This window comes from Coccinella septempunctata, chromosome 4 (assembly GCF_907165205.1).
Source record: "Coccinella septempunctata chromosome 4, icCocSept1.1, whole genome shotgun sequence".
In the NCBI taxonomy this organism is placed as follows: domain Eukaryota; kingdom Metazoa; phylum Arthropoda; class Insecta; order Coleoptera; family Coccinellidae; genus Coccinella; species Coccinella septempunctata.
Window position 1 is genome coordinate 32,649,116 of NC_058192.1, and position 14,411 is coordinate 32,663,526.

A 14,411-nucleotide genomic window follows, 5' to 3' on the forward strand; every position below is an offset into this window, starting at 1 on the left:
TATATATATATAAATAAATTAGTTTTATCGGGTATGTGGTCTAATTCCAAGTAAAACAGCCAATAAGTTCTGTATTTATCTTTACTTCTCAATATTTCGTTGACAGTTGTCAACTTCTTCAGGAGAAACTGCAAAATAATGAAACGTGAAAAACAAGACAAAAACACAAAACGGAATTACTTACAAGATGTACCAAAACATTAATCAATAATATCGACTGCAATTAACATTAATAATGACAAATTTCTCAGAAATCAGCTTAAAAAACATGAAAAATCCCCAGTCATTATACATTACATAGCTAACGGTGGAACAATACTACGCTGTAGGCACAATACGCCATCTCATGAGAAGACAACAAAATGAAGACACAGAACCATCTATGTTTTAATTTTCAAACCACTATAAAATATTCAAGAGGTCACTATAAATCGCACTCATACGGTCCGTGTCCGATTTAAAGTTCACTGCATTTTGCTGCTTGCCAATCTGTAACATTTCGAGGAATAACCTATTTCTGTAATTCGAATCTGTCTCCAACACTCTGATATCATCAAACCCGAAAGCAAAACTGTGCCCAGTTTCTTGGCAGTGTCTAACTAAAGCACACGAGTTCTTTCCAATACGGCAATCACTTCTATGTTGAGTGATTCTTTGTTTCAACCATTGTTGCGTTTGGCCCACGTAACAACCATCACAATGTTGACATGAGATCTTAAATACTGCATTAGTGCATAATTCTATTGGTGTCCTTTCCTTGGTCCTCGAGAACAGGTCACCTACCTTCGTCAAATTATATTTGGCGAGTTTGATGTTTTCAAATTTGTTCAAAACTCCTATAAGGTTGGGTGTCAAATCTTTAACGAATGGAATCCTCATGAATTTAAAACTGTTTGTTTGTTCAGTTGTTGTTGTCAACCTTGATTCCCTATTGTGTATCAATCTGTTAAGGGTATTTTTAGGGTAACCGTTATTCTGAAAAATCTCAAACAACCTACGTAGGTTCTTTTTCAGCAATGATTCATCTGAGATATAGCATACTCTATTTTTTAATTCTTTAATCATGTTTATTTTTTGATTATAAGGGTGCTGGGAGTGAAAATTTATGAATCTGCCCGATGCAGTGGGCTTCTGGTACCAATCCAGAAGAATCCTATTATTTTCACTCCTAATTACTCGAGTATCTAAGAAAGGTAGGCTGTTATCCCTTTCAACTTCCATAGTGAATTTCAAATTTGCGTTAAATCCGTTGAATGTATCCAAAATGAATGCTGTTTTATCCGCTGGAATTGCACAAAACAGATCGTCAACAAACTTGTAAAAGAAGGGTATGTGGAACCAAATTGTTGGTAAAATCATGTCTAATAGATAGTCTAAGATGATGGTTGCCAAAATGGCGCTCAACGGTGACCCCATTGGTGTGCCGAATATTTGCTCATAAAATTCACCGTCAAAGACAAAGTATGCGTTGTTGAATATGAACTCAATGATCTCAATGAAGCTCTCCCTGCTTAAGGTAGTGTGGGGTTTTATTAGATCCCAGTTTTTTCGCAGAATTTCTAATATGAGATCCAACGGGATATTCGTAAAAAGAGATACTACGTCCAGTGAAATCAGGATATATCCTTCTGGCAGGGTTACATCCCTCATTTTGTCAACAAACGCAAACGTATCTTTAATGTTATATTCATTTCTATCATGGAATGAAACTTTCAAGATGTCAGCGATGAATTTTGAAATCTTATATGTTAAAGTATTAATAGAACTTACAATGGGGCGCATAGGTATGTTCTCCTTATGAATCTTCGGTAGGGTATAGAGTTTCGGATGGGCAGAATTATAAATTGTCAAGTGTTTTAGTTGTGGGTCAGTTATTTCCTTCAATCGGTGTAATCTCCTTAATAATTCATTCAATTTCTTCTGTGCAGCTGCCGTAGGGTCCCTCCTCAGATTTCAAAATTCATCGCTGACATCTTGAAAGTTTCATTCCATGATAGAAATGAATATAACATTAAAGATACGTTTGCGTTTGTTGACAAAATGAGGGATGTAACCCTGCCAGAAGGATATATCCTGATTTCACTGGACGTAGTATCTCTTCTTACGAATATCCCGTTGGATCTCATATTAGAAATTCTGCGAAAAAACTGGGATCTAATAAAACCCCACACTACCTTAAGCAGGGAGAGCTTCATTGAGATCATTGAGTTCATATTCAACAACGCATACTTTGTTCTTTGACGGTGAATTTTATGAGCAAATATTCGGCACACCAATGGGGTCACCGTTGAGCGCCATTTTGGCAACCATCATCTTAGACTATCTATTAGACATGATTTTACCAACAATTTGGTTCCACATACCCTTCTTTTACAAGTTTGTTGACGATCTGTTTTGTGCAATTCCAGCGGATAAAACAGCATTCATTTTGGATACATTCAACGGATTTAACGCAAATTTGAAATTCACTATGGAAGTTGAAAGGGATAACAGCCTACCTTTCTTAGATACTCGAGTAATTAGGAGTGAAAATAATAGGATTCTTCTGGATTGGTACCAGAAGCCCACTGCATCGGGCAGATTCATAAATTTTCACTCCCAGCACCCTTATAATCAAAAAATAAACATGATTAAAGAATTAAAAAATAGAGTATGCTATATCTCAGATGAATCATTGCTGAAAAAGAACCTACGTAGGTTGTTTGAGATTTTTCAGAATAACGGTTACCCTAAAAATACCCTTAACAGATTGATACACAATAGGGAATCAAGGTTGACAACAACAACTGAACAAACAAACAGTTTTAAATTCATGAGGATTCCATTCGTTAAAGATTTGACACCCAACCTTATAGGAGTTTTGAACAAATTTGAAAACATCAAACTCGCCAAATATAATTTGACGAAGGTAGGTGACCTGTTCTCGAGGACCAAGGAAAGGACACCAATAGAATTATGCACTAATGCAGTATATAAGATCTCATGTCAACATTGTGATGGTTGTTACGTGGGCCAAACGCAACAATGGTTGAAACAAAGAATCACTCAACATAGAAGTGATTGCCGTATTGGAAAGAACTCGTGTGCTTTAGTTAGACACTGCCAAGAAACTGGGCACAGTTTTGCTTTCGGGTTTGATGATATCAGAGTGTTGGAGACAGATTCGAATTACAGAAATAGGTTATTCCTCGAAATGTTACAGATTGGCAAGCAGCAAAATGCAGTGAACTTTAAATCGGACACGGACCGTATGAGTGCGATTTATAGTGACCTCTTGAATATTTTATAGTGGTTTGAAAATTAAAACATAGATGGTTCTGTGTCTTCATTTTGTTGTCTTCTCATGAGATGGCGTATTGTGCCTACAGCGTAGTATCGTTCCACCGTTAGCTATGTAATGTATAATGACTGGGGATTTTTCATGTTTTTTAAGCTGATTTCTGAGAAATTTGTCATTATTAATGTTAATTGCAGTCGATATTATTGATTAATGTTTTGGTACATCTTGTAAGTAATGCCGTTTTGTGTTTTTGTCTTGTTTTTCACGTTTCATTATTTTGCAGTTTCTCCTGAAGAAGTTGACAACTGTCAACGAAATATTGAGAAGTAAAGATAAATACAGAACTTATTGGCTGTTTTACTTGGAATTAGACCACATACCCGATAAAACTAATTTATTTAAATAATATATGGTCGATAAGAACACTACACAATATATATATATATATATACAATGCATACAATATACGATAAGGAACAATCTAGAAAAATTTATTCACAGTCCTACAATTTTGTTGATTCAACATCACTTTTGTTAATCTCCGCACTCCGCTGGTTTTCACATAATATTTCACTTTTGTTATGAATCCGAGCGTCTAGTGTTGCAAAATGATGAAGTTTCAAGAATTTTGACTTCTAATTATGAGAAATCAACGATGAAATACAAATTACTACGTAATGCAAACCTGAGTTCGAACCTGATTCAAACCAATATCAACATTTTGATAGGTTAAGGTCGAAAATATTCGAATGGTTGTGAAGTGAAATCATTTCATTCCTGTCAATTCATAAAACTATGTATCAGAAAGAGACAGAGCTAATCAGGTATTTTTATTCTTAATATTTTTGCACATGCGCAGAAGTCGATTCCGGGCTGGCTTCAATTTTCGAAGTCCCATTATCGATATAGAATATAATAGATATATTTATGATTTCTGGTGGCCAGGAATTGACATGGCAATAGAGTCACTCACAAAAAATGTGAATCATGTAGTAAACATATTGCTAGTCCAAATAAAATTGCATTGCATAACTGGCGTTTTCCACAAGAACCTTGGAACGTATACATGTGGATTACTTGGGGCCTTTCAGAAATAAATTTTACTTGGTTGTTATGGATGCCCACACTTAATGGTTAGAAATTTGCGAAACATCTTCAACCAGTTCGTTCACTACAATAGAAAATTTACGGAGAATATTTGCCATCTTTGGACTACCGAAATTTGTAGTTTCTGATAATGGCACTTGTTTTACTTCCCAAGAGTTTTCAGAATTTGTCGAAAAAAAACAGTATCACCCATCTCACTTCACCTCCTTATAATCCTGCTTCAAATAGAGCTGCGGAAAATTGCGTTAAAGTGGTTAAAGGTGCCTTGACAAAAGCTCTTACTAAAGAACGCAAGTCAACTACCAATAAGATTCTGTGCAGATTTTTGTTAGATTACAGAAATACACCTCACTGTACCACAGGAGTGAGCCCAGCTAACTTAATATTTTGTCGCCCTTTGAGAACAAAAGATGATGTAATCAATCCTAATGCAAAATTTGACATTGTAAATAGGAACCATGTAGTTGATAAGGTAGCTAGGAATCAAATTAAACAAAAAAACTATTATAAGGAAAAGAGAAATGTGATTTATTCTTTAGGTGAAATAGTATTAATACGAGATTATAGAAATAGACCGAAAATTTCTTGGATTAAAGGCATTGTACATAAAAAATAGGAAAATGTACTTATTTTATAAAAGTCCCTGAACTGAAATTGACTTGGAAACGTCACGCCAGTCAAATCAGAAAACCCTTCTAACTGAAAACTTTCACTTCAGATATAATATTAAATACAAAAACTAATATTTAGAGGAAAATAGTGATCAAAATGTATCTAATTATACTGATAGAAAGGAAATCACACATGAAAATAATGTAATGCCGAGTAATAGCAATTCTGAATCACATGAAAATATAGTTTCTGTTTTAAGACCTAAGAGAACAATTAAGCCAGTTGAACGTTATGGTGTAAATTCGAATTGCACACATAAGTAGTTACCTAAAATTGTAAAGATCTAGTATATAAGATAACCCATTTGTGATATATTTTTTTTAAGGGGGAGATATCTGTAATGTATAATGCGCATGATTCAAGTTCAGTTGTAATATGGTATTCGAGGTGAATATATCAATAAAATACATTAAGTAAAATCCCAAAACGGGAACGAATTATTCTCCTTGGAGACTTCAACGCTAGAGTGGGCAGAGGTCAAGACTCAGAACTATGGCCGGGAATAATAGGGAAACACGGCACAGACAGCATCAATTCGAATGGAGAACGTCTGCTGGCTCTTTGTGCAGAACACAATCTGTGTATAACGAACACCTATTTTATTACGAGACCCAATTCAAGGGGGACCTGGCGCCATCCGCGCTCAGGGCATTGGCATACCCTCGACTATGTGATCGTGAGAAGGAAAGATCTGAAAGAGGTGTTGGTCACTAAACCCAGAGCAGATCTGGAGTGCTGGACTGATCATAGGCTGGTAATCTCGAGAATGAAAATCTCAATGCGCCCAAAATACCAACGCAAGCCGAAGTATCTAAGAGAGCGCCTTCAAATATCTAAACTACAAAACCCTTCTACAAAAGACAGATTCACAGCTGCCGTCAAAGATAGCCTAACACCATCGGATTATAACGACGACATTGAGACTCATTGGCTCCGTTTCAAGTCATCCCTTACAAATACAGCGAAAGAAATACTGGGCACAGAACGCTCCCGAAAATCCCCAGACTGGTTTGCCGACAGCGAAACTCATATCGCACCCCTTTTGGACGCAAAACACAAAGCGATGAAAACCGCAATTAACAGGCCTGGCGATGTTGCAGCCCAAATAGGTTTCATAAACATAAAACGCGAGGTCCGTCAAGAAATAAGAAAAATCAAGGACAGCTGGTGGAAAGAAAAAGCTAGGGAAATACAAGCTTACGCCGATAACCATGACTACAGGCGTTTTTTCGAAGCTATTAAAACTGTTTACGGTCCAAGCAGAAAAGCTAGCTTTCCTATAAGAGATGCTCATGGAGCTATTCTAACTGATGATAGAAAAATTCTCGAAAGATGGAAGGAGCATTACTCACAGGTCTTGAATCAAAATAACGACTCGGATTTATCCATTTTAGACCTGCTTCCCGCGTATAGTCCGATGACATCGCTTGATGACGAAATTTCAATGTCGGAAATCATAAGCGCGATTAAAAATATGAAAAATGATAAGTCACCTGGTCTAGACGGCATTCCGGCGGAGATATTCAAAGCCTTGGATGAGGACATTGTCAATAGTCTCCTAATACTATTCCGCAAGATCTGGGAACAGGGAGATGTGCCACAAGACTTCAGAGACGCTTTAGTTATCAACCTCTATAAGAACAAAGGCGATACGTCGAATTGCAACAATTACAGGGGCATATCGTTGCTTAATGTGGCCGGTAAAATTCTCTCGAAGATTATGGCTAATCGTCTGGTTCCACTCTTAGAGAAGCTTTTACCTGAATCCCAGTGCGGCTTTCGACCAAATCGAGGTACGGTGGACCTAATTTTTACACTGCGACAGCTACAAGAAAAGGCCCGTGAACAACAATCAAGGATTTATACAGCCTTCATCGATTTAAGCAAGGCATTCGACTCGGTGAATCGGAGAGCGCTCTGGAAAATCATGGCACGTCTAGGAGTACCCGAAAAATTCCTAGCAGTGTGTAAAAGCCTTCATACCAACAACACCGCTAGAATACAGCATAATGGCTCTACAACCGACCATTTCTCAACCAACTCTGGAATAAAACAAGGCTGCGTATTAGCGCCTTTACTGTTCAATATTTTCGCCATAGCTGTATCGATAATTGCTGACATGAGCATGCCCGTAAGAGGTGTTGGGATAAGATTCAGATTTGATGGAGGCCTGTTTAACCTGAAGCGCCTCAGAGCAAAAACCCGCACCAAGTTTATCACGGAACTTCAATATGCAGACGACTGTTCACTCATCGCTAGCAGCTCAGAGGATCTACAGATAATGATGGACACTTATAAACATATATACGAAGCTTTAGGCCTTAGACTCAATATTGACAAGACCAAAATCCTGGTAAGTCCGCCAGAAAGCCTTCAAACAGATATCAGCCTGGACAATGAAACTCTAGAACAGGTCGAGCAGTTCAAATACTTGGGAAGCTTCATAAATACTAGGGCTAACCTTGACACGGAAATACACAACCGTATCAATTCGGCATCACGGGCATTCTGGAAGCTGAAGGACAGAGTGTTCCAGGATCACGACCTCAATCTGAAGAACAAGACAGCTGTTTACAGAGCAGTGGTCCTCCCAACGCTTCTTTACGGAAGCGGAAGCTGGACTCCCTACAGGCGACATATTAAACAGCTTGAACAGACGCAGCAACGTCATCTAAGACAGATAATGCACATCAGATGGTTCCACAAAGTTTCGAATGCAGAAGTCTTGCAGCGCGCGAGTTGTACAACAATTGAGACTCAAGTAACGAGGGCCCGACTCAGATGGAGCGGCCACATTCTGAGGATGCAAGACACAAGACTCCCCAAAATAGCTCTATACGGCGAACTCCCTGAGGGAGCCCGGAAACCAGGAGGCCAGTATAAGCGGTTTAAGGATATACTACATCAATCCCTAAAATCAGTTAATGCTAATCATAACTGGGAACAACTAGCGTTAGACAGGTCACAGTGGAGGTCTTTGGTCCACAGTTATAATGGGGAATCGAGAAGGATACAGCGGCGGCCAGATCTGGTTGGAGACTATCCATGCCCTGAGTGTGGAAGGATCTGCAGGTCACGGTTGGGTCTCTTTAGTCACAGGAGGGCACACAGTCGCAACTAGCACTAAGAAGTTACAAGTCTGTTCGAATTTTTTTTTTTTTTTTTTTTTTTTCCTTCTTCTTTTTGTAGATTTATTCCCGGTAACGGGATATAGCAATAGCAATGAATGAATCAATAAAATAATTGAAGGCTATATTTATTCGATTCCCTACAATTTAATATTTCAAGACATATCAGGAAACTTATGGGTTCGCTGATGATGGCTATTCTTTTATAACACCCAACAACATCAACGAGTTTGAATGTTGCAGATTTTTGGTTTATACTCACCGTTTTTTCGAAGATTTGGGACAGAGCAAGGATTGTTGACGTTTGTTTGAAGTAGTGATTTCAACCTTTATGGGTATTTAAGTGGTATGTAGAGATCCATTCCGATTCATAATTCCTGTTTCTAATCAAGAATATCCCGGGACTAATTGAATTTTGCCGGTGCATTATACTTAAGTAGCTTTGAGTGAGAGTTTTCAAGAGATATTTTGACTTCAATATTATGCGACAGTTATTTTTTTTTTGTAGTTTGAAACTCGTATAATCATTAGAGATTGCTGTCGATCGTATGAATTCAGACACTTTTTTGTTTCCCCTCTTTAGCCATAAGAAAACTACAAATTTTCTTATTATTGTTTTTTGTTATGAATGAGTCTGTGAACATGTTTTTAATCAAATACGTTGGCGCCCATTTTTTATTCGAAAGAGCGAAAAGAATAAAAAACCATCGTGAACCCAGGCTGTCTTCACTGACAGCTGACCGAGGAAATATTAACATCTTCATTGCATGGAAGATAAGTAATTTTATTTTTTTCCTTTAACTCGGTTTACCTAGAGCGACGTTACAAATGGAAGTTTATGGAAAAACGCAGTCATGTTGGAGTTTGGCGATTCTTTAAATCTCGAGGAGGATGTTCGGTGACACCATATAGAACAACTTGTATGACTACACGGGTCAACACCAAATTTGACTTTGACTGCAAAGCATAAAATTTCGATAGTTTAGATCCAAATTAGACGAAAAAAAAATATATGGCATAAAAAAGTTTGCTTCTGTGTTTAGGAGACTTATTCAACGATATCATTTACAATAACTACAAGCAACATGTAGAGCCCATGGCTTGTCTTGGTTCCAAACAGGAAAGTCAAAATATGCTTTATAGGCTTCAGAGAGAACGTGAAATGTGTTTAATTCGTATTTCATGTCACGAATTATAATAAATTGACCACATATAAAACAAAATGCATCAGCATCGTATAAACACTTTCTTGATGACATTTGAAGTTTGTCTGGGCTTTTAAACAACACCTTATCGTTGTTTATGACTCGAGTGCCCACTAGTGATACTTTGTAGGGGTAAACAACCCACTCTCATCGTGCGGTTTTTGAATTATTAAAAATTATTAAAAAAAATGAAGAATGAGTATTAATACTATAACTATTACAAAAGCAAACTTTGTACCAAAAAAAAAAAATTTTCTTTTCGTTTTTGTGCACCATTAACCGGAATATCCTAGTATAAACGTTAGGACAAAGAACGAAAATTTTTTTGTAGAGTCGTGCTATCAACGCAAAGAGAATATTGGATTGATGTTTCTGTCCTTATGAGTATTAATAATATAATAAAAAACTAGTACGGAACTATTTTATTTAGGCCCGGTACTTTTGCAGTCTTTTCACTTTCAGATAGTGTTATTCATTGAATAAATCTGTCATTGAAACTCGTTAATAAGATTTTATTTGTCATAGATCGAATGTCGGTAAGTCATTATTGGTTGAATTTTTTAGATTCTGGATGTATGGTTATTCTTTGTCTGATTTTCACGAAATATTTGCCTTCTAGTTGACATTATGACAATTTCTACAATGCGGTGTCTTATTTTACATTAACCAGTGAAAAGTAGTATACCGTGGTTTCATAGAATTGTTATTCGTCAAATCATTTCATCTGATACATATACTCCATTCATTTTTATTTTAGCACTCGGTTGGCCATGGAAATTTGACACATTTCACTCTGTATAGTACGAAAATGTGGGGTTATGACGCTTGTCCAAACATTTTTGGGTTTTAAATCAACGCTATGTTGCCCTTTCTACGTAAAAGTTTTTGTTATTACGTATTTTTTCACAATGTCGAATCTCTTTGGAAAATATGTGACGAGCATAATTGAAGTTTATACAAACTGATTGAAGGCATACACAATATATAGTTATTGTCATGGAAAATACAAGAGATCAGTATAATATCATAATATGCACTAGCTTGAGGAGAGGTCGTTATCTTCTAAGGCTAAAGTTTGAATACGTTACATCAGTTGTAGATTTCAAAAGTATTAACTCGAAGATGAAATGCATATGATGCAGTGGTTGGGAATGGGTATCTCTGGAAGGAATTAACAGATAATTACAAGAATGTTGCATTCTTCAATAAAAAATCATCTTGCATCAATGGAAGTCAAAATAATTGAAGGAAGTTTCAAGTCAAGCTGAACTTCACCTTCGAACAAAAATTTCACATGAATGAACAATTAACAAGACAACTGGCTCGTATTTGGGGCTGTTCATCTTAATACATTGATAAAATGATAATAATTAGGTACCTTCTTATTGGTACCTTAAGGTATTTACAATGTATAGGACAAGTCAAATGAAAAATAAAAAAAATCAATTTTCGGAAACTTATTCTACGATGACATTCATCGAAAATCCTGTAGTAACGTTTCGCATCAATTACACCAAACATAAAATTCTCAAATGCCACCACTTTTTCGGTCTGCCAATAGAAGGAAATTCTTTGTCATCCTTTTTATTCACAATCTTTCTGATTTTGGAAATATTCAGCTGAAATATAAGTCGTTTAGATTCAGATGAAACATTATATAAAGTCACTTACATTGAATATGCTCGATACCGTCTGACGTATTTTGGATTTCAGAATATGAGGGTAACTATATGAATGAGCGGACCTGAATTCTAAATAGAACTTCCCGAAACCCTGTCTTTTCTCTTTTTCAATCACTTTCGGCATTTTCGTAATAAAAATTGATATTAGTTGTGGCAACGGCGTTATGACATTGCCGACATTTCATGAGTCCCAACCTTACTCTGTTCGAGTTACAAAAACTTGAGAAAATTATTTCATGGCTAACCGACTGCTGAAATAAATTTGAATGGAGTATAGACATAGAGACTATATGTCTATATCTGTCTGTCTGTCTATATACATCACAATAAAAAGTAGGTACTCAATAGTGATGCGACTCACCTTAACCTTAACTATTGAAAGTATCTATATTAAAATACATTCCAGCTTAATATAGCCATAAACAACCAAAAACAAATAATTATTAGAAAACATAGCATTCACAATAACCAATCGATGTGGTGCGATTGAAAGCAAATCATCTAGTGATGCCCACTAGACCAACGAGACGAGATTTTAGTGTAGTCTCGTCTCGTCTCGCCGATAAGACATGAAGTCTCGTCTCGAGTCTCGTTCGAGAGTCTCGTAAAAGTCTCGTGGTCTCGTCGTTGATAACATTTTTTGAAATCGAGTAATTTTTTTCAACTATTTGCCTCTGGAAGTATAATTATATTATTATAAGAAATTTATTTATTGATTGTTGTACTTGATTTAGGACGAATATAAGTAAATGAAGCAAAAACTTCGTATGTCGTTCAGTATCAGAAATAAAATATCTAGTTATAATTCTTTTCAATCTGGTAAATGAATCAAGTGCTTCCCGGAGAAGATTTTAAAGATTTTCGACCTCATTCGACTTATTCTGAAGTTGATGTTGTAATATCGAAGAAAAATTTTAGAATATCAAAATCGAATTTCGAATTATCTTTTCACACACTAAATTTTTCTTGATTCAGTCGTATTCGATTTATTCTAGTTTGAAACTCATTGTTATTTACCTACATAAACTGTGTCACTCATATCCGTCAGGTTATAAACTGTTTGTATGAAATGGGGGAATTTGAGGCAAGGCAACTATTCGAATACATCAATGCGTGAAAGAAACAGAGATTTAAAAAAATTCCGTATACAGGGTGATTCGTAACTATTAGGATACATAGGTAATAGCTTTTCAAAGTCCTATCAATTGTTAGGAATCCCCCTGTATATAATCATTGAATGCTAACTAAATTGTTTGGTCCAAAATAATTTTTTTTTTTGGTGTAGCAGGGGGATAATATGCAAATCAGACGAACCACCCACTCCTGAGGGGGAATAAGTGTGCGGTTTCTCACTCTTCTGAGCTCGAGACCCACTAAAAACCCTTAACTGCTTCTTGAATTCTGGTTCCGGGCATTTGCCTATAAACCGTTCATCTCTTAGTCGGTTTTCTTCTCGCACACTATCGTGCTGGGATTTATGTGTTTATCCTCTATTGGATTAACACTTTATTGAATTTTTCAATAAGTTTCTGTTGTTATTTTAATCTCTTTTTAATTGATCTCTTGGTCTCCTTCGGTAAATTCGCATTCTCCTCTTGTCTTCCTCTGGGTCGTAGTCCACTAGTCTCCTGAGTCCTTGATTCGGATGGTTTTTCGTTGTTTCGAATAATTTCTCTGCTTTTCTGTTCATGAATTCCGTTATGGTTTCCCATTTTAGGTCCCTATAAATCTGTCTATTCCTGACAAACCAAGGTGAATCTATTGCACATCGTAGCAGCTTGTTTTCAGTGGCCTAAATTCTTTTGATGTGGCTCTTTGCCACGAAGTCCCAGGCAACTGATCCATAAGTCAGTTGGGGCCTAGCAACGGCTTTGATTATCTTCAATTTTGTCTCTTTCGAAATGTGGCTTCTTCTTCTTCCTATTAGAGGGTAGAGTCTATTCATCGCTGCTTTCGTTTTGTTGATTGCTTGTTTGATATGGCTTTTCCAAGTATGTAAGTCCTTTGTCAAGCGTTATTCCTAAATATTTGGCTTCATTTTTCCAGTCGATTTCTTCGCCGTCAACTTCTAGATTCGTTGTGGGTCGCAGTCTTCTCTTCTGTAATAATATTGCTTGGCTCTTTTGTCCATTGAGCTTGATTGTCCACTTTATGCTCCAGTCATTTGTTTCGTTAATCGTTTCTTGTAGAACTCGTTCTATTACTTCTGGGTTTCGGTGTCGAGTTGCTATGCCTGTGTCGTCATGTGTGATGTTCATTTTATCCTTACAAAGTTGGATGAAAATTTCCCTTGTATCTCGATCCTGTTCTTCCGGCAAGTTGTGAACACATATATTGTTTACCTTCTCGTTCTGCTGAACTTTGTCCATTTTCTCTTCAAGAATCCTTATCGCATCGGTATGTTTATCAACAGTTTTTTGGAAGGTAGCTAGTTTTTCCTCGACCTTGGCTAGTAAAGTACCAATGAATTCTTCATCGCAGAGCAGTTCTCGAAGCGAATCTTTTATAGCATTTTTAATGTCACCTGTTGTTTTTGGAGGCATACTTAATTTCACAAATCTTGATGGTATGCTTGATTAAAACAATTATTTCTTAGTTTGGAGATTCAGTTTATAGGGAGCGATACGAAGGCACGTCTCATACGTTGCGCATCTGGACGGTGAACTGTTACAATATTTAGTCAAAGACGCACCATGTAGATCAGAATCGGCTAATATTTTTTTGAGATCGACTCAAAAATCACAGGCGACCGACAGTTTGAGCACCCCTACTCTAGGGTATTATCTAGCGTTTTAAGTGTCCCTTAAACGTTTTCGAATGAAACCATAGCAGAGTGTCACCTAAATAGCCTCGGGTGTCCTTCAAATACAGGGATTGTTGGTCAAAACTGGTATAAAGCCTATGTGTACGTGCAAACTCAAGAAAATTGTAATAATTCATTTGGGCAGGAATAAAGTTTTGAGAGAATAATATATATAGAACTCACAATTTTGCATTTTTGTATATTTTATTAAATCTTTCATTCTCGCCCTTACATATGTAGTTACATTTAAACAAACATACACTCAGATATAAATAAATTCCTAGGAGGTAGAAAGAAGATTGAACCAAAATAACTGCTGTTATAGGTATTGAGCAAAGAGGCTGTTCGAAGAGAATATTACAAAATACAATTCAATTGAAGTAATAACATTATTAAGTCAAATTTGGCACAATATGGAGTATCAGAAAATGTAGTAAAAAATAATATTGATGAAAACTTCATTCACAAGAAACAACAGCAAATGTGTATATGTTAGCACATAAGTTTATGAGGAAATTTTTGATCTAGATCTTC

General features: G+C 36.4%; 2 protein-coding genes across 2 annotated transcripts; one reads left to right on the top strand and one right to left on the bottom strand.

The window, feature by feature from the left end:
• Positions 1-402: 402 nt before the first annotated feature.
• On the bottom strand, positions 403-1,650 carry LOC123311650. The gene has a single exon (XM_044895718.1). The coding sequence runs from the start codon at positions 1,648-1,650 to the stop codon at positions 403-405; it is 1,248 nt and encodes a 415-aa protein (XP_044751653.1).
• A 919-nt stretch (positions 1,651-2,569) lies between these two features.
• LOC123312273 lies at positions 2,570-3,694 on the top strand. The gene is made up of 2 exons (XM_044896612.1): positions 2,570-3,507; positions 3,564-3,694. Exon 1 carries the CDS (start codon positions 2,627-2,629, stop codon positions 3,287-3,289), a length of 663 nt encoding a protein of 220 aa, XP_044752547.1. The 5' UTR covers positions 2,570-2,626; the 3' UTR covers positions 3,290-3,507; positions 3,564-3,694.
• The last annotated feature ends 10,717 nt before the right edge of the window (positions 3,695-14,411 follow it).